A 21397-nucleotide genomic window follows, 5' to 3' on the forward strand; every position below is an offset into this window, starting at 1 on the left:
AAACAAAACAAGACAAAGAGTATTAAAACAGAAACATAAAGTAATAAAAATCATTATCTGTGCACACTATTTCAAAAGGAACCTTTGGCTTTTTAAAAACACAAACCAAAAAGTACAACAGCATCATCAACACTACCACCATCACCAACAATAAACAACTAATTTTCTGAAAGGATTTTCATGCAACAAAGGCTACTGTGATGCACAATAATAACACAGAACCAGTTCACTAACGATAAAGAGCATCAAGTGAGCCTGTTCCAGCCCACACACACATACAACAGGTACGCACAGTAATGGCAGAACTTCTCTGCCGTTTTCCTATTTCTGACCTGCATAAAGCTGAACATGCAGACTGACCCGGCGGTCACTCGGGTATGTGTGTGCATACATGATCTACAACATGTTAGCCCACTTCAAAGTCTAATGACTAACAGATAGTTAAGGTTTAGGCTGAAAAAAAAAATCCCTTCTCAAATTTTTAAATTTTGGCTTCGGTCTCTTCGACGTGTTCAAATTCTACATGAGCGACCTCTGTGCTGTGGTTTCTGGCTCTGTGTTATTTATCAAAGAAGTCATTAAATATACAAAAATGGAAACAATAATCCATCACTTAAGCTTATCAGTCAAAAATTTATGTTATTTACAGATGATCAGGAAAAACCCCCGATCCCATACCACCCCGACCCCCACTCCCCCCCAGATGGTGACATCAAGTATCTGTGACTGTAAGCTGAACGCGAGAACGTGCATCAGAGGAGATTGCCATCACTAGATCTGTTTGTGTGTGTTTACCGGAGTGTCATTTTTGCAAAGTTGTTGATAAACTGAGACTTTTTTTGTAAGATTCTCCTGTAGCTGACTACATTTGAATTAAGTACATAAGGTGACTGCATTGGAGTGACATGACTGCATTGAAGAATCAAGGCACGATCAAAAAGGTATATATATCTATATCTATATATAGATATAGATATATAAACCAAAAACAACTACATCATGAAGGGAGGAGGAAAACAGTAAACAATAACGTGAACTTCTCCCTCCTGATCCTCGAAAATCTGTGAACACAGCACGCCGAGGAGCAACCTTTGGCTGAACAGTTCATTGTTAGCAATATCCGTCTAACCTCGGAGCATAAAAGGTTTGGAAATCGTTCATTATTCTCTCAAACGATTCAATAAAACACAAACATCAAAATTACATAACCAGTTACCATGACATAACTTGCATTGTTTTTGCAGAAGGAAATTCATTGCTTAGACTGTTAAACACTTGTCAAAGGGGTCTCCCGCTAACTGCTCTTTTCAATTAGGATATTCTTTAAAGATATAACACATAGATTGTCGATGCAAACGCATATTAAGGTGTTTAATGTAAACCAAATGCTCAATAATATCTCGTCTAAGCTTCTCCAAACTTACTGAATTTTGTGTTGTGGTTGATTTTGATGTATTTTTTAAAAATCTCCTTTATTGCCCCCCCCCCCCATGCACACAATCGTTCCTCTCCACTCTAAAACGGGCATGTTTCGAAATGCATTTCTTTCTACACACAGTTGCTCCGATGCCGCAAACGCACAAGATCGATAGGAGTTGTTAATATTCATGGCTTCCTTTTCTGCTTCCTTTTCAACCAAGTTCATGTTCTTTGGCATGACAGGTGGTGCTGACTCAGTTGTGTAAAAGGTGTGTACGTCTGCGTTTAGAAAGGGATTGGGAGGATACAGCTGATTTGATCCTTGCGTACTCAGGGTGTCCTTTGATTGATGAGTGCCAAGATAATAAACAGAAACACAGAAAAAAAAAAAAAAAAAGGAATATACAGTATATGAAGATCATTGGCATAGCAGTCCTAGATTTGCATACAGGCTTTCCTCCAGGGGTTTAAAAGTCCTTAAAAGAGGAGAAGTTGGGGTTGGGGGTGGCCCTCTGATGAGATCGGAACCAAACTCGTATACCTGTACACATATTCTCCAGCCGAATTATTTTATACCAAGGATTGCTGTGAGAGTTTGTGTTTGAGCCTAGTTCAGTCTCGGAAACAAAGAACTCTTGCCATCCAGTTTGTGTTTTATCTAAAATGCTCCAGCAACAGTCTGAGGAGGATTTTTTTCCCTCCTTTCAGAAAGAATAAAGAAAGCACATGCTTAGAAGTACTGAAGATCTCCCTCCATGTCCCTTAATGTTCCTTTCCACACTCTTCAGTTCTGCCATTTCAGTACATGATTCCATGTAGTATTACGTTTCCACTTTTTTTTTTTTCATAATTACAGATAAAGATTTTTTTTTCTTAAAAAACAAAAAGAAAAAAAGATTGCATTTGTTTTCTGCCCCATTCTGTAATTTGCAAAGGGCTCCTTCCTGGTTCACAGTAGGCTGAGAAATTGCAGCAGTGCTTCTCCGCTTTGGAGGAATGCGCCTGATAGTCGGTGATGTCAGCGAAGGAACCGTAGATCACAGTTTGGACAGGAAATATAGCAACAGCAGCAAGTGAGTGATTTTGCAGAGAAACTGGTGATACTTTTTCTATTTTTTTTGGCTTTCTTTGCAATGTGTGTGCATATGTATCGTTGTGTGTTAGGTGTAGTGTTTCTGTGTGCATTAAAGGAAATGAGCGTGTGTGTGTGTGTGTGTGTGTGTGTGTGTGTGTGTGTGTGTGTGTGTGGTCGTGTATGTTGTGCAGAACTGATATAATAGTAGGAGTGTATGTTTTTGGTGGTGTATTTCATTGGTGTGGGTAAGGTCAGGCCCTGCGCTCTACTGGCTGTTGCAGACACACTTCACTCCCAGCTGACACAATGGGAAGTCTGTTGTCCATGTGGTAACTGATCAGGTGGCTGACACTCGAAAACCGGTGGTCTTTTGTACGGACCTGAAAAAAGAAAAGGGGAATAAATTAGAGTAAGCTTCAACACCAATATAACCCTCCACTCTGAAATCTCTGTTATGAATTTGATCGTTTCGTGACATACCACTCCTTCTGGGTCAACGAGCAGCAGGTGTTTGGGCTGACCACCCTGCTGTCCCGTGAGGACGTACTGCCCAGGTGTGGTTCCAGACTCCCGCACCAGGAAGTCTCCATCTCGGGTCAACAGTTTCTCTGCTTCCTTACGACTTAGGCTCCCGTGGAACCAGATTTCAGACTGTAATTGCTGCACCATAGAGGGCACTGCTGTCACTGAGTTTGGGCCTCCATGCCCAGAAACCCCCAGGGCATCATCCAGTGGCTCTTGAAAAATGAACGCACAGAAATGTATTATTTTGTATTTCACTGTGGATAACATGTTGTCCTGTAGGATCCCATAGCACTGTCTGCATTTCTGCACGACCGATAAATAGGGAAGTGAACCACATTGACTCTGACAGATGCTGCACACAGTTGTGGACTCTGCCGTGAAAAGCTTTATGTAGTCAATCAATAATCTTATACAAATTGCCCCTGTAATGGACAAAGACATTCTAATATCCTTATCTTCCTCTGAGGCTGACTTCTGTGGAGAGCTCCACTGCCAATTAGCATCAGTCATATGGAAATGTAAAATACAAACTGCTTTACTCATCTCACGAGCCCAATGATTAACCCTCTTTTCTTCTCACATGAAAGAAAAATAGCTGATTGCAATTGCCAGAAATTTTGGTCATCTTGATTACAACCCACACACATCACAAATTACCTTTCTTATTTAGTTTTCTCACAGGCTAATGATTTGCACTAGTGTTCAGGATTCAGTCCATTTGAACTTCACTTAGCAGATTTCCAGCAAAAACGCACAAAAAGACACTTACTCATGTCGAAAGCGTCTTTGTGAGCATTTCCGTTTGCTGCAGCTGGGAGGCGAGGTTTATCTACGTTGACGTACGAAGGGTCATCAAACATCTCCCGCCCACCTTCTTTGGCACCCACTAAGAAAAAACAAAATAAAAAAGGAAATAAGTAAAAGTTGCACAAACACAGGAAGAACTTTGCCACGTATTCTCACTTCCTTGCAATTCTAAGAATTTTATCAGGACTAAACAGGGCAAAAACGGAGAGAAAGTTTCTCATGATTTAGCAACAAATAATATAAAGAAATATGTTAGTAACCAAAAAAGAAAAAAAAAAAGGACAGGAACGACAGATAAAGTCCAAAGAGATGCACACATGCAGGCAGCGACAGAGCTCACCTGGTAGGGGTGGCAGAGGCTGTTTATGAATGTCATTCTGACCCGGCTGTCCATAAGGCTGCAAACACAGAGGGGTACAAACAAATGCTGAATGCGTGCACCATGTGGGCATCCTCAAAAAAATGTTCTTTTCTGGCTAGTAAAATGATTACAATCTATTTATCTATCACTTAGGAATGACACAAGTAATTGATTAATTAATTAATTAATTTTTTTTTGGGGGGGGGGGGGGGGGGGGTATGCTTGTCTTCCTTCTTTCATGTTAATATGCACGGTTCTCACCAGCGTGGCACCAGGCCGGGTCCTCATGTCAATCACTCCAGCAGGGGGAGGCTGTTTTCCAGGGAAATTATTATAGTACGGGACATCAGGAGGCGGAGCAGCCTCATCTTCTTCTTCCTCCCATGCAGAGCCATCAAATGGAGCCATTCTGTCACAGAGAACAGATACAGAAACAAATTATACGAGACAATATGCAAATACAAGCTCTTGGTTTAGGTTTGTGCAAGCGACAGTTACCTGTCATGAGGTGTGACCAGTTTCGGAGGGTTTTTTAGATACTGTTTAAAACGCAGTTCGAAGGCCTGACCAATGGTGCTGATGACTTCCTGGGCTAAACCCTCCGAACACTCCAGGATATGACATGCTGCAATAAGGAGGCACAAAAAGCTGATAAGCGGGCTTCTTTTGAAGGAAGCATGTGCTCCAACATACAAATACGTTCAGATACAGGTAGAATACAAAAGCACGTATGCATGTACATTTTTATTATGTGCGATGATGTAGGACACATGTAGCAGCTCTAATACATTTTGCACACTCTAGTTTTAACTCAGGAAATTACATAAGCAATAGGATGGCTTCTTTTTTTTATAAGCACTGCATGTTAGAACTTTAATGTCAATAATCTAGCCCGAAGATTTTCACTTTCAGTATTAAACAGAGGAGTGTTTTTGCTTTTTCAGCTGAGAAATGAGCCATAAGTTAACTAATTTAGCTTGCAAACAAACTATGGGACTTCAAAAATAGACATTTGGTGGAAAATGTACTTCTGCCTTTTCTCCACACACTGGGTGTGTAATGTCTTAGCTCTAGCGGGGTATTTGGCAAATTCAAAGGGGAATAAACAGCTAATAAAGCTATTTAAGTTTGATTTACTTATATTAAGATTAAATTCAGTTCATACATTAATGAAAATGTTTGGTTATATTTGCTGAAAGTAAAAAAAAAAAGAGGACTAGTTGCACAGTGCAATGAAAGCAACTACTCTAACTCATGTATTAAAGGATCATTTTATCTACACTGGCAGCTGCTACCTTGGTGAGGCTGTCATTTTGCCACTTACCTCTCTGGTTGACTGGATCTTTGGCCACATATGCTACGTACTCAGCTGTATCCTGAGGGAGACCGACAAGGAAGATAGTCAGAATGGGAAAAATCAATAGGAGGGAAAAGTGAAGGGCAGGTTTAGGACAGAAAAGCTAAGAAGAGAATAAGAAGAAAGAGGTAAAGCGAAGACTTTGGTGTTTAAGCCACAGCAGAAGTTAAAAACTTACAGAGCTTAAAGAAAAGAGAGAGAAGATACGAAGTAAAGAGATAATGTCTGGAAAGAGGGACTGCAGTCCAGGCAATCCAGTAAGGCTGCAATAAAATGAGTGGTATTCAGAGCAATAGACAACGACAGAAGGCAAGGAGGAAGAGCATGCTGGCTGAAGAAAGATGGAAAAAGGCGAGAGTGAGATTTCAGCTGAGAAACAGGGTTTGGCTGACTCACTGGGTCTCCTCCAGAGGCGAAAGAGATGGACTGCATGTGATGATTGGCGATTATCTGTGGAGAAAGAGAGAGAGAAAGAGAGAGGGAGAAAGAAGGAGAGGGAGAAGGAGAGCACGTGGGTGACATGAAGTATGTGGGAAGTGAAATGAAAGCATGTGGATGAAAAGACAAATGTGGAATCATTACTGAGAAAAGTGCTCTTTCCTCCATTGAGCGCTATCAATTGCAGCGGAGATAAAAACTAAGTAGGGACAATGGATGGAACACCTTTTTAACAGTCTGCAACAACCACCCATGTTAGATCAATAACAGCATCAACACTTGCTAATGCTTCAAGCACAGAGTGTGGTCTGTGAGTCCTTAATTGTGATTTGGTATATGTTCTGCATGACATGTTTCTTCGCGCTAATGCGAATGCACTACACCACTGTATACCATCTCCCCAAAGATAAACATCGTGCAGCAGCTATTAACTCATTAGAGGTCTAAGAGGAGGATCACATCCTGCCTTGTGGTAAAGCAGGAATCAAGACAATGGTTAAGAGGGATTTGTGCAGCATCCAGAGTAAATGAGGCAAACAATGAGAAGCAGTTCCAAATATATATCGGGGCATCTCCTGAATATTCCAGGAGGTCACGATACATAATAGATATGGAAAAATACTGAGAATTTCTTTTAAAAAAAATGATGTTTATATCACTGAGATTCAACCACCTTTAACATTTTAGTGAACTAAACATGTTTACACCATTAACAAGAAGCTGAAAGCAGTGGGAATGATTACAATGCAACTCTGAAGGCAAAGAATAAAAACATTTAGAATTTTTGAAATAAATCATCTGTAGATTGGTCTTCGAAAGTAAGAAAACATAACAAAATCCACACAAAAATTCCTCAAGCAAAGAGATCCCCAGGTTTTCTCTGCTTCGGTAAACTCCACAGGCTAAGTGCACTCAGGGTACCTGAAAACATGCCCCATAGCTACAACAGAGAGCTCAGACAATCAAGTGTATTTCTGACTCAAAAGCGAGATTACTGGCTTTCAAGGACAGCTCAACGGAATGCCTGGGTAGAGTTTGAGAAAACAGCAGCTTGAGGTTAGAGCTTCGTTCTAACCTGTTTGCAGTCAGAGGCCAGCAGATTGAGGCTGCTGGTCGAGATGGTGAGGCTGATTGTCATGCCTGCAAACTGTAAATTACTCTTTCCCAGGATGGACGTTAGACAGCGAGAAGAAGGCTGCAAAAGGAGAGAGAGCAGTTTTAGTAATAATCAAATCAAGGTGCCCAAACCAAAAAGCAACAGGACGTTTTGTTTTTTTAAAAAATTCAACAAAGCATGATAGTCCACTGAGTGCTCCCTGCCTCAGCATGACTGTGGGCCTGTGTGTGGGAGTGGGAGAACAGCTGCAATTGTGAAAGTGATCCTGTCTCCAAGGCCAACTGCGACCAATTGGGAATAGACAGGACAGTTCGCATACTGTAGCCTGGGCCAAGAGCATCACACAGACCATGCCAGCACTATTGTGCCAGCATTATTGCGCCAGCACGTTTATCCAAATCCTCCTACTGTTCTCATGGCTTTCATCCATATTTGTTCCAAAATGTTTAGAGTGTGCAGTGAGAAAAGCAGGAGCAACAGGACAGGAAGCACATGCTTGGCCACATTAACCTCAGTCCTGCCAAATCAGAGGCACTAGACTAGTTTAATCTATTCTAGTTTATATCCTATAACTGTATTTTGTCTGCTGTGCTATGCTGTCAGACATTCCTTGGTCAAACCCTGCTACAGCAGCTGAATATAGCCACCTGTTTTATAGACTGTTTGGGTGGATGTTTTTAGGTTTACAGGAATACTGTGCACAGACACTCGCAGTCTTTAAACAGCAGACTGGCGGCTGTGTCTGCTAATCTGTTGTGCTCCTTTGGCCTGACGCTGGCTCCACACAAGCTTCTACTCCACCTCTCCAGCCTCCCTTGTGACAACAGGGAGGGAAAAGAGAGATCAGAGAGTGACTGGTAATTACCTGTGAGTAGTCGGCTAACCACAGAAGTGTACAATCAGCCCAAATCAAGATTTGTGTGTGTATGTGTGTACTTGTAAAGCTATATTTGACGGAATCACTGACTTTTAGATCACTGGAGGAAAAGTGGGGACATTTCAGTTGGTCCTGATTTTTGTGTGTAGGTTAAGGTTATAATTAGGTTTAGATTAGGGATAGGCTCTTCTATGAAGATAAAGAGGCAAGGGAATGGATTAAGTCAGTGAATGTGCTCATAAAGATAGCCAAACAATAAATGTGCATGTGGTCCAGCTATACTCACGTTTTGGGGACCTAAATCAGTTAACAAAGACACATTATGGAAAAAAAGGAAGTGCCAAATGTGTAATGTTTATAGTTCAGGATCAATGTCATAACAAATAGGAAAAACTCCAGGTTATGAATGCAACTTAATGTAATGTCCTCTAAAATCATGTATACACGGCTCTTTGTGCATTTGTGTGTATACATGAGACTAAATAGCCCACTGACCACAGGGTGGACAACGGAGCTAAATCTAGCTCTTATCCAGAAAACTCTTCATAACGCTGTCCACTTAAGTCTTATAAATAAATAATGCTCTGTATGGGTGTGTGCTCCTGTATGTAGCGCCTACCTTTCTCCTGCGGGCTCCTTTGGCACCGGGTACTGCCTCACACACCACAGAGATAGCTTCCCTGAAAAATGAAAAACATGCATGTTTGCAAATGGCATGTAATTGACCTAAACACCTTCCCAGATTCACATTTATGGATATTAAATGAGATCTGGCAGCGGGTGATAGAATTTATCGTCCCTGGCGACTGGGCTCGTCTTTGCCACGGAGACAAACATCATTGCGGAAACCAGATGGAAACCACCAGGATTCCAGAACATTCTAATTTGGGGGCTCTGAGAGCGGCAGGCGTGTACATGCAAACACACACGGGCAGATGTAGTCAGATGCTAAAACAGAAAGAAAACAAGCCCCGCAAGAAAAATGGAGCGGAAGCGAGCGAGCGGGCAAAGGAGTAAATGCGAGGTGAGTGATGTATGTGTGAGCCATAACATTTTTCAAAGTGTAACCACACTTTTAACATCTCGCCCCCTCAGAAACAAAGCAGAAATGAAACGAGTGAAAGGTCAAACCTGCAGCCGATGAGCTGTGTGTAATCTCACCTGGTGACCTGAGTTCTGGTGTTGAAGTCCAGCGCCCGCATTGATTGTAGCACCTCCACGCATCCCATGTACTGCCCAGGAAACAGGAAGGCAAAACATTAACATTAGACATTTCCTACATCCTGGTCCCATTGGACCAAGGGAACACAACAGAGGAAGAAAGCAACAGTATCCTTTCCTCATTACAGACTCAGTTTCTAAAAATGAAGGGTTTATATGTACACAAAAACAGCTTGGCAAGGGTGACGTGCAACTTTGCATTTAAGCTAGAGGCTACTGAGAATGTGCCAGTCACTTACCCGTACACTGTAGGAAACACCAGTGGTGCTGACCACAGTGTCTGAGTGCAGCCAGCCACGGGTGGGCTTGTTGACAAAGGAGCCATGGCGCGTCCACTCGTCTCCTCCCAGCTGCCCTCCTTCCACCCGTGCCCTCCTAGACACCCCTCCTAGCCGGTTCATGTCCTGCAGAGGAGGTCGGGGAGGGGGAGAAGGAGCAGTTAGAAGCGAAACAGGGTGATGAAGTGGTGGGGAGGAGCTAGAGTTGCTCCTGTCATCCCCAGAGGACTCAACAGGTGCCTGAGGTGCCTGAGCTCCCTGTGATTTGCTTGAGGCCTTGAGTCCTGGGAGAAGAGTAGCTGAGACACCCAGACGAAGAGAGCCCATTCTGGGGAAGAAGGAGCAGAAGGTGGTGGGGCTGTTCTCAGCTTGTTGGGGAGAGGAGGGGGGCAAAATGGGAGTGAGAGATGAGGAAGAGACAGAGGAAGGTAAGCCAGGGGAGGGTGTGAGGGGGGTGACAGGACTGGAAGGAGGAAACGATGATGGATTGGAGTTTGTTTCGTCAGTTGAGCTCAGTGATTCACTCCGAAAATGGGTGTATTTTGTTTTCTCCATAATGAATTGAATCATAATGAATCTGCAGTGTCAGTTTTTATATCCGTGCAAGTCCACACAGGCTCTTGTGATTCAAAGTCTCTTTGTCTCAGTATTCAAAGTTTTTCTCTGAAAGGACAAACAGCCATCTGTCTGTCTTGCTCAGTGTAAGAGCTGCATCCATCTGTCTGGTTGTGTGTCCTCCACTTGTTTCCAGGCAGCCAAAACCCAACTGCTTTAAAAACGGCTTTATCCACAATGAAAGCAGTATGAGCAAAAGCACAGAGGAAACGTTGGGTGCCCCAGTTAATGGTAAAACACAGACAAAAAAAGCTTTTTAGTGCACCAGTGCAGCTCATGTTGTCATGAGTTCATTTTGAAATTTACTTGAGTGTTTTCTGAGTTCCCAGGTACTGATGAATAGCTTCTTAGCTGTCCACAGACTGTTGCTCTTGGTGTTTTGCCATGATGTAAAACAATATCTGTGACTATCTTGTCCCAACTTAATAGCCTCTGAGTGAGGCCCAGTAATTCAGCTGTCACCAGCACCATGAAGAATCAGCACAAGTGATTGTCTCTCTGAACACCCCCTCATGTGTATGTCTTACTGCTCTGGGGGGTGCGCATTTCTATGTGATGTGTCTACATGCATGAGGCAGTATAAACCTTGCCGGCCTACAATGCTTCTTTGATTATCTGTGTATGTTCGTGTTGGCATGCGCTTGTGCGTGCACGTGTGAAGCAGCTCCCCTTGGCAGCTCTATCCTGCTTGACACGGGCCCATAAAAATCCTATTAGCAGCCAGAGAGGGGATTGCAAGGAGGGCCGTGCACGCTAACGCGGCAGCGACGCACACATTATACACAGCCTCAACTGGTCGATACGACAGCAAGCACCTGCAGAGCTCAATGAAGCCCAGAACTGCTAAAGAAGAGAGAGGAGGCTTACTGATGTATGGCTAGTCTCCAACTCTTGGTAGCAGCACACTTTCTTTAACGCCTACTTTTCACTCCCTCTCTCTCTTCCTCCAAATGCTTTCATGTCCTCTCTGAATGGCCCTCGCTCTCTCTCTCCCTGCTTCTTCTTCTTCTTCTTCTCTTCTCTTCCAGATTACCTCTGGCGCAGGCGCCTTCCCTTTCTCTGAACTCTTTCCTCCCTTCTCTCTGTCTCCTCTCTTATCCTGGAAGTCTTCTCTCTTCCTCCACACTATGTGCTCCGCCAGCCTCTGTCTCTCCAACGCCTCCGCCCTCTCCCGCGCCACCACTTCCTCTCTCCTCTTCCAGATGATCTCTCGCTCCCCCTCTCCCCCTCCCTCGTCTGCTCGCCCGTTCTCCAGGCTGTCCCGTTTAACAGTCCCTCAGTCGAAAAAAATTAATAAAAATAATATTGAGCCCTGTCTTTCTGCTTCCCTTAGCTTTAGGATTATAGATGGTTAAAGGCTAGGCATGGTAACCTTTGACACCAACAGAAACCCTAAAGACAAAAAGTGAAGTACTTAAGACTGCACTGGCAGAGTTGAATCTGTTCCTGACTGATGTTCCTGATATGGCTAAAACAAGTGAGCCTGTCTTGTTTCAAGTGTGTTCCCTAAAACTGGCCACATAGGGTGTTGATTTTTTTCTTCCTGGAGCACCATTAGATAGCGGTAGTTTGAGTCTGAGATGCTGCCTGTGTCTGGTACACTGACACACACTGCAGTAGCACGGTGGTGATGTAACACTGAAGAATGTAGGTCATTGGCTGATAACAACTACCGGTGGTCTTGTTGTGATGGTAATGAGACCTGATTGGTCAGGTTTGAACTCCCAACCCAGGGTTCCCTGAATGGTGCTGAGGCTCACCAGTGTTCAACATGTAGTCACTCGCCCAGCTGGAAATGCTCAATCAAAACTGCTGTTAGGCTGATTTCTCTATGCACGGCTGTTCTCACCCTGTAACTTTATTACGGCCTAGTTCAAATAGCAATCGCAGAACAGAGTTATTTACCTGAGAGAAAAATATTGACACTGTCACAGATGATATGAACGAGCCAAGAGTTATATTCCTTCCTTATCTAAGGCAGGGCTTATCAAGCAGCAAGTAAGCTCTCTCTACTGTACAGACACCATCTCACATCTCATAGTCTGCATAGTCCAATCTAGAAGGCAAACAACAGTCTGTTTACATTAACAGTCTCTCACAAACCGGAGCCCCACAATTAAAACAGTCTGCAACAGTTTGACCTCAGTAGGAGGCAAAGCTACACCTACAGTCCAGCAGTAAACTGGCTGGCTGACCTACAACTTAGTGCTGCTGAGGCACTAGTCATACTTACAATCTGTTGACCTTTGCTCGCTCAAAGGAGAAGGTTTACACCCACCTTTTCCACAACACATACAAAAGTCTGTAAAAGTGGCACCAGCGTTTCAGTAATGCCAAGCAAAAAAGGTTGATTATTTATTTCCTCCTCACACTAAGATTTCAGAACTTCATTCTGCCTGAAGGACAGCCCGCAAGCTGGTGGTGGGCGCTCAATGCATGGCAAAGGAACAGTCGCCTACACCAGTCTAGCACCACAGAGGGATTGTCTAGCAATTCTAGCTAGTCATCCATCTGGTCTTGGCCAGAAAGCACCATGGAGGATCCAGTCATACTTATGAACTGCAAGACAGGCTGGGACGATCTCCAGAAAGCTGTAAAGCATCTAATAAAACCAGAACTTAGTCCGTAGAGATGAATAGCACTTAAAAAGGCAAACTATTCAACCTCAGTAGACTTGCTAACACTGGAGAGAAATTCAGGTGCTGTTAAAAAAAAGGGAGCTGCTGAAATGCTCTATGGGCAGAGTTAACCCTGGCTCTTCCCAGGGATGTTTTAGTGCACCGAACACAGTGTAGGTCAGGTGACTGCAGAGGAGATGACCCTCTACAGGAAGAGAAATCCTGAGTCACCTAGAGACAAACAGCAAAAGGAAAAGGCTGTGACAAACACAGCTAATGACTGGTAATTGGTGGCCTTGGGGCCACGCAGCTGTGATATGTACAAGTGAAATCAGTACTGTAATCTAATTCATCCAGTCATTTCTGATAAGAGAGCATCAGTTTGACTGATGGAAATGGTAGTTGTCATTAATAAATGTGAGATCGGGACAGGCTGGACGGAGATGAGTCGTACAAGGCGAACATGGAGAATTGGGAGGGGGAGACAGGTGACCTGAAACAACCCTGATTCCCGGAGCTTGCCGAGCTCCGCAAAGACAAGGACTGTCTAGTAGAGAAGAAGGGAAACAAAAACTCTAAAAACTGACACAAACAATGAACTAATCTTGTTTTATCAAGTAAATATATACAATTACCAAACGGCACAGCACCAGTTTAAAAAGATAGGACAAGGAAAACCAACTTTACATCTTGTTCTGTCTGCAGCTGCTGCCCGTTGCTATGGCAACAGACATTAAAAGAGATGCCTGCAGAGGATATATACTGAGAAGTCCTGACAACAGCAGAAATCTTCAGACAAAGAGATAACCGCTTTGTCAAATCACATTGCAAGCAATTAGTAGCTCCATCAAAGGCTCCACATTAGAGCTCTTTTTTTTCATCCAACAGGAGAAAAACTACAGACTCCTAGAAAGATCAATATGGTTCAGGAAATGATCAAAGTTTGGCCGGCATCCCGCCAGCCATAAAACCGAATCAATGTTGACATCCGATGTCGGTCGCTTGCACCGACTCCGACTAGGGCATGTAAAACTGACACTGTTTTCAAAGAATAATAATCTATTTTCTAATAACTGTATAAACAAGAATTTCACCAAGAATTAACATCAAAAAGACAACTCATGTTTAGAAAACTTGCATAAAAACAACCTGAATATTCTGTGCGGCAGCTAACAAAGATTAGAATGATTGTATAACATCCTGCAGAGTAGATCCTACGCTCATGAAGGATAGGAAAAGAAAATAGAAAATCACAAAGGGAGTCTGTATTTCCAAAAAAAGAAAAGAAAAAGTAATTAAACTGTTCTGTATAAAGTGAGTCTTATCGATTTCCCTAAGTGTTTTAATGAATGGCAAAAAAACAAAACAAAAAAACAAAACAAAAACCGAAGTAGTTCCTTTTTTGGTTTATAAAGCATGCAATTGATAATCCACGGTGATTCTCCTAAAGCTAGGTTCCGTATTCACATAAGAACCACATTAATGTTTAAACGGCCACAGCTTGTCCGATCATTCGTCCTCTCCTTCCTCTTCCTAGCTTTCCCTTCGTCCACTCCCCGAAAAACGTGCTTCTCCTCTGATCCGCTCTTCCGCTCGGTTAATTCACAAAGTCACTGCCGGCAGCTCCTCTCCATCTATCCTCTCCTCCGTTTGGCTGCCTCCTCTTTTCGTCCCTCCTCTCACTCTCTCTCTCTCTCTCTCTCTCTCTCACTCTTTCAGCAGATGGTGAAATGGCAGTGTTGCCAGGATGGATGATGGTAGTCCTTCATTGTGCTCCTCTTCTCCCCTCACGTCTGTCTCTCATCCCCACTTTCCTTCCACCTCTGTCTGTCTGTTAGAGGCACAAGCACACTGTCTGTCCTCCCCTCCTCCCTGTCTGGGTGGGTGATGCTGCCTCCCATTCTCAGTCTCTCTCTTTCATACACACACACACAACCGCGCCACAGCCTGTGCCCTCCCCACCTTCTTTTCTCCCATGCTACCTCCTTCCTGTTTCCTTCCCTTCCCCCCACCTCCTCTCTGCAGCCAGAGTCATTTAGCAGTATACATGTGTATGCACAGAAAGATGCTGCACTTCTACTCAGAAATGCACACACTCCAAGGAGAGATGGAGATGGGGATGGGGAAGGAGGAATGAAGGGAAGGGAAGAGAAGGGAAGGGATGGTGGATACATGTGTTTGTGTGTGCATGTGGAGGGTGGGCTGTTCATGTTGGGTATTCAACGCTCCTCCCTTATTCATGTTTGGTAACCTGAGAAACACAGTTAAAGAGTGAGGGGAAGAGAGTGAGAGAGAGAGAGGAAGGATGGATATAGATAGCCTCTGTGTGCTGTGACATGAGGTCACTCTATATAACCTTGATAAAAGTGGACAAAGTGAGGGGAAAAAGGAAAGCAGACTGCACTCGCATGATGATAAATATTTCCAATGTTACTACATGACTACAGCACTCTAGGGGAAAAGACTGGAAGACATAAAGCAGAAATCCCACAGATTGGTCTTGACATTTGAGCGCATCTGATGAGAAGGCAGTGTTGCGGAAAGTAGAGGAAACCACACATAGAGTGACACAGGAACCCGGCAGAGTGGATAGCAGAGTCCTCAAATGACACCCCAAAGAGTCCCCGCTGTACCAATTTTCACCACTACACCATCATTGTGAGCTCAAGCAGTGCACTCAAGGATGTGAAGGTTCATAATGAGACAACTGCAGACAGCTAGCATTCGTCATCATACACAGTGATCTGATTGGTAGTGATGGGCATGATTGGCGAAGAAGACACCCTCCACCGCCCAGAACCAGCGAAACACACGATACACTGTGGCTTAGGGTTGACCTAATCGAACATTTTGTGCTCCCTTATTAGATTGAGTGAATTAACAGTTCAGGTGCCATCTTGAATTTACATTAAAAAGATAGCAACCACACTGAGCTGACAGCTTATTCAGTACACCCAACTAAAACTCATTGTACGATCTACTGTACAATATAAAGCACCTTGAGGCAACTGTTGTTGTGTTTTGGCGCTAGATACATAAAATTGAATTGAATTGAAAACTACTGCAGTTCAGCCAGTTTCTTCTCCATGGAGCCGCAACCTCCAAAAATAACCAAACATATCCATCTGAAAATATAGATATGGGTTTTTTAGCTCATAAAGGTACGATTTATCTCACAGCTTCCAACTGCATTTGTTTTATTTGGGTGCAACTAATAAACTGCAGAGGAAGTAAAGTTAACATCCCATTCAAACCACAATAAATTTACATGCACAGGGCTGTACAATTACTGAAGCACGATTTCAAAATGACTTTAGTTTCCAGTTCTTTCTTGCAGGTGAAAACTTGTGCAATATTAAAGATAGCAAATGAGGAGTAAAAAAGGAGGGGCGTGTGATTTTTCTGCATCACACTGTACTGCTTCTTAGAAGGCTGCGCTTTGTTGAAACATCTCTTAAATAAGGTTTTTGTTTTATGTTGCATATGCTACTTGGAAACCCTTTTAAATGGGTCAGAGAACATTCCAGTTTGTTTCATATCAAAGCCTGAAACGTGACACTTTCATAACGCTCGATTATAATTTCATGAAAATGGAAAGGAGGCATCTTAATTGGTGAAATATTGCACACCAACTACAATCACTCTTGTGTCCACAGTATCTTTGAGAGCAATTTTATTTTATTCTTGGTGTAATTGTGCAGCCCTGAAATTACAGTGCTTTAACAAATAATGCTTATTTTACACATATGCCCACCAGGGCTGGATGCGAGAGTCTGTTCATTTCTATATCATATCAGAAATTTAGAAGCAGCAACTCCTTTGCCACTGTGGCACGATGTGTTTTTTTGATCAGCTGCTTGTATCATTTTAATGCCTTACCATATATTCCATCGGCCAGCACAGGCAGCGTGTGAGTCTGTAGCCCTAAAAACACCAAGGTGCACATCAACACACAGTACACAAAAGCATACACAGTCGCAGACAAGCACACACGCACACAAATCAAAGAGCAAATTACAGCGTGCTCCAACCAGCGCCCTTGCAGCCACTTGACTTCCAGCATGCTTTGCTCCCAGCATCAGCTGTGGAGAGAGTCATGGGACCTTCTTCATATCGAGCACACAGACACACAACACTGACACAGGGAAGAGGCCGGGCGATACTGAGAGGGATAAAGTAACGGAAAGCGAAGGAAGGAGAGAGGAAGAGTGAAAGGAGAAAGGCAGAAATCCGCTGTGCGTGTTGAAACATACCCTGTGGAATGAAAAGAATCAACTCATAGGACTGCATGTGTAGGTTGTTTGTGTTTCAGCTTGCCCAGCGCGAGTTAGCAAGTGTGAGTTTAGGTGTTCTGCGCCTGCAGAAGTCTGTGGAAACTGCAGCTAGTCAGTGTTTATTAGATGAAACAGTCGGAGACAGACTAAGAAAGAGCTCTGGATCTAATGCACACGCTGCAGGGCCACATCTGCAGTCTGCTCATACACTGTATATGTGTGTGTGTGTGTGTGTGTGTGTGTGTGTGTGTGTGTGTGTGTGTGTGTGTGTGTGTGTGTGTGTGTGTGTGTGTGTGTAATGTGATTTGACCCACCTCACTTATCCTTATTTGAACTAGTCAAAAAAAAAAATTAGCAAAGATGAGTAAACAGGGCCTCGATGCTGACATTTTCTCTTGGATTCTTGCCAGAGATGCTGACTAACATCAATTCCCATTATCAAGGCAAGACAGACAAGAGTCGAGTAAAGAATGAACAATGGAAGGGAGAGAGGGAGGAAGCGTAACTCACACGGGAAAGTCTCAAACGTAAACACAAATAAGCAGGCACACTGGAAAAAGGCAATCAAATTTTCAAAAATTAGGCTGAGGGTGAACATTAGATTAGCCACGGCTTCAGCAGGAGTACTTTCTCTCGGCTTAGTAGCTCACTACGCACACAGCAAACATGTGAGCTGGCTATTTTGGGTTGTGCTTCCACCACCACCACCACCCCTCCTCTAACCACACTCCCACATCTCTATCTCCTTCCATCATTCTTTTCCTGCCACCACTTACTGCTTTGCTCCACTTACGACTTCCACTTACAACTTCCTTCTCGGTTTAACGGCTTACTTGTCAGAAACTGCGGTGTTTCTACACCGAGGTTCCAGCTGAACCTTTGAACATTGTCTGGCGTAACCTTTAGTCCTCCGTAGCAGCAAGTATCGAAATTCTTCAAGGGTTCAAGTTTGCATGAAATACTTGGGTCAGGGTTTTTTTTTTTTTTACACAAACATACGTTTCCGGATTTAAGTCATAGCTGTGCAAACTTTGTGCAGTTTGCTTTTGCTCAATTAACAAAAGTTCTGATCACACAGCAAACTGGGGTGAACATCTGAAAGCGAAGTGCAAACGCAATTTGATTCAAACTTTTTTTACTGGACAACCACACCACTTCACCCATTAAGACTGTGTCATCTAATTTAAGTACATGTTGCTGAGTCGCTGCTTTTACTGTTATTTTAACAAGTTTCCAAGTCGATTTATTTTAGTGCTGTGTCTTTAAACATTGCTTCATGTCCAAGTGTATCTGAATAATGTTAACCAGTGGCTTCTGAAAAGTGCATGCTGAGGAGCGGATACACAGAATAATCAACGCTACAAAACAATAACAGCTAGGAGATTTTAACTTGACCCTAAAGTGACCCTAAAGAGTTACTTCAATACTATTAACACTAAGCTGAAGTAAGATGTGGGATCATTCCATCTAAAAACATCACATTTTCTGCTCAGCCACCTGTGATTTGCCTGAAAATGTTACAGTTTAATTCGGACATAAATGTGTGATTACTGGGAAATGTTAACCTTGCAAAAGACAACTGGTGCACATTTCTAAACGTTATATAGCTGTATTCCACAATAAGATCAATTAAAGATGCAGAATCCCTTTTAAAATGCAATTACTACTCACCGAAATGAAGAAAATGCTATTTTTATTCAGATTTTGTGATGATTGATCAAATATGATAATTATGTTAAGCTGTACCCAGCAGAGAGTCTTCCCCAGATAGTACAAAATTCTGGAGTTTCTTGGAGTACAAGAACTTTACTTAAAACTGAGAAAATAACTGTTAAATATATACATATTTAGCCTGCTTTGTGGGCATGAACATTCAGGCTTATCATTATGCACTTTAAAATATACTGAAGACCTCCGGTGAAGCGAGCCTGAAGGAATCCTGATCTGCAAGAAGAGACACCGTTTGAAAATGCAATCTCAGCTTTCTGAGTAAAGAGAGACAAACCACAATAAAGACACAAACAGACTTTCAAGTTAGATACGTGGCACCACAGAGTCACTCTGCTGTAAAGCCCTGCATATAAAAATGCAACAACCAGAGTCTCATACAGAATTCAGAAAAACCATCAGCAGCCATCACGCTGCTAATGAAATTCCGCCGAAGCTGCACTAACTTCTGTTTTTTAGCATCGCACGGGACGAGATGTTAATCAAACTGTGGCTCACGCAGTGCGCTGAGCACGTCGCGCTAGACTGAGCACCGCAGGAGGAAACGCAGCTGAGACTCGGCTCTATTGTATGAAGGCAGTGACGGACAACCACATGCTATGGCCTCAAAAACAAACTCCTACAGTTGGTTTCCAGAATGCGCTCATACATACCAGGAAGTAGAAAAAAAACGCGAACAAACAACCCCCCTCCCCACATGGTCGGAGAGACAGACAGATAGAGTACATGAGCCAGACAGAAGAAACCTGAGAAAAACACATCCTCACAGGTCAAGACACCCACACAAAAAGCGTATGTCGACAGTCTCGAAGTGTTTATAAGAGCTTAGCACCTCAGCACTGTGTTTTGTCAATAGTGATGCACCACAGGCCGAAATCCAAGTCTAATATCTGCGGTAATATTTGCACTGCTGACAAAAATCGAATTCTTTATTTTTGAATTGGCTGTGCGTCTGAGACGCACGGACTCCGTGCACAGCTGTCAAGCTGAAACCGCTGTAACAATCAAGTGTCACACCTCCCGTCAATCAAGGCGAAGGCTTTTACCGGTGACCGAGGGGTTTGAAGGGAATTGGACAGATCCAATTTTAATCAAGTGGATTTTGGTTTACGTTGGAGTGTGATGGAGTGGCCGAGGTGCTCGACTTTGGCTGACAGTTTGTGTCCCAGACTGTCCTCCTGCCTGTGCTGTGTTTGTTTACGTGGGTCTAAGACGCACACGGCCTATTTGTCAGGCTCCTGACATGTGTCTGAATCTACCGCTTCTTGGGATCAGATGTTGACTGGACCTTCCCTCGGCCTCCATTTCATCGGTGGAGATAACTTGAGTCATATAATATCGTGTCAGCGGCTGCTGGTCTGAGCGGTATGGTTGACCCTGATAACAGCACTGAGCCCACTGCTTTCAGCTACCTCAATCACAGCACATAGCCTTGAGTCTGCTTCTATAATAGTCTGTCTGCCCTTCACTTGTTTACCGCAAACTTTAACTCTGTCACACTGACCCTGTTTTACACATCTGAGGTGCGTTTTGGTGACCGTTCTCCATGGATGCGCACAAAAGGGGTAACATTAAGTAAGCTTTTTTTAATGTCTGACTTTGTACAGATTTGCGAGTGGGTTCGTGTGTGTACTGATAGCTCCTAAGGCTTATCTCACTGACACTTTATAGCCTGAAGCAAATCAGGCAGATTTCAGCAAAGCCAGGACAGGCTTTAGTCCCTAAAGCAAAAATAAACACAAATTTATTAAATAGTGAAGGAGTAGTGAAAAGTATCTTTCATAATAATCTCCAATGTGATGGGGAAAAAACTTGTTCTGGGTGCAAGAGTCCTACACCTTTTTTTTCCGCTTTTATACAAAAGAGGGAAAGTAAGAAGGTTGGAGAAGACGACAGCAGCAAAAAGTTGCCCCTTTATACCAAAAAATGTCCTCAAATAACTGTCTTATTTTGCTCAGGTCTAGTTTGAGTTTATTGGCGCCTCTTAAAAAGAAATGGCATGTGAGTGACCTGCTTTCTGTTGTTTTTGCTCGTCCAGAGGACACAATGATGACTTCTGATCACTTTCTCTTATAAACATTTTATCAGAGGCTCCAACAACAGCTCACTTAGGTTTCAGGTTTTAATAATAAAACCTGGCAACACACACACAAAGTTTGAAAGCACAAAGTTAAACATTTAGTTAACTCGTGCACGCCCCAGTCTAACCATTTACATATTTCTTACAGTAACCCAACAGGCTCGACTGCACCGTGGCGTAACATAACAACGAAACATTGAATTGTCCGGCAGAACTATGTGTCCCCACAAATTTAGCACATAATCAGTTTCCTCACACTTTTCATACGTGCTATAGCTGACGCACAGCACGCAGAGACCGCACCATGCCCCCCCAAAAAGTGTGGGCAACTTTAACGAGCAACTTACCAGCTCTGTTCCTCCCTTTCCCTTGAATGCCCCTCCTGCCCACCAAGCTCTGTTGCTGCTGTTGCACAAATTTCAGCTTAATTTCATATAACAGGGCAAAGGGTCGAAAGTTTTGTCCGCCGGGATCCTTGTATATTTGATGCTTAACTTCATAAAAGAAGACTAAACTTCTTCTTTCCTCTCCCTTTCCGTCCCTGCCTCCTCCCCCTACCTCCCCCTCCACGATCACGACAGAAGTCACTTCCGCGAACAACGCAGCG

General features: G+C 43.3%; 1 protein-coding gene across 1 annotated transcript; it reads right to left on the reverse strand.

The window, feature by feature from the left end:
* Positions 1-2553: 2553 nt before the first annotated feature.
* Positions 2554-14679, reverse strand: shc1 (SHC (Src homology 2 domain containing) transforming protein 1). Its single transcript, XM_085422997.1, has 12 exons — positions 9437-14679; positions 9138-9208; positions 8596-8656; positions 7058-7177; positions 5941-5994; positions 5512-5563; positions 4686-4812; positions 4449-4596; positions 4167-4224; positions 3789-3905; positions 2975-3231; positions 2554-2874 (listed from the first exon to the last, which is right to left on the reverse strand). Exons 1-12 carry the CDS (start codon positions 10043-10045, stop codon positions 2746-2748), a joined length of 1803 nt encoding a protein of 600 aa, XP_085279123.1. The 5' UTR covers positions 10046-14679; the 3' UTR covers positions 2554-2745.
* Positions 14680-21397: the final 6718 nt, after the last annotated feature.

This window comes from Rhamphochromis longiceps, linkage group LG11 (genome assembly GCF_057381845.1).
Source record: "Rhamphochromis longiceps isolate RC_006_pf linkage group LG11, R_longiceps_female_GT1.1, whole genome shotgun sequence".
NCBI lineage: Eukaryota > Metazoa > Chordata > Actinopteri > Cichliformes > Cichlidae > Rhamphochromis > Rhamphochromis longiceps.

Excerpts from the sequence above, each read along its gene's own strand:
- shc1 (XM_085422997.1), bottom strand. The coding sequence starts at position 10,045 with ATGATTCAATTCATTATGGAGAAAACAAAATACACCCATTTTCGGAGT. Across the intron at positions 5,995-7,057 it reads TGGCCTCTGACTGCAAACAG|ATAATCGCCAATCATCACAT; the intron begins GTTAGAACGAAG and ends CTTTCTCCACAG. Across the intron at positions 4,813-5,511 it reads AGATCCAGTCAACCAGAGAG|CATGTCATATCCTGGAGTGT; the intron begins GTAAGTGGCAAA and ends TCCTTATTGCAG.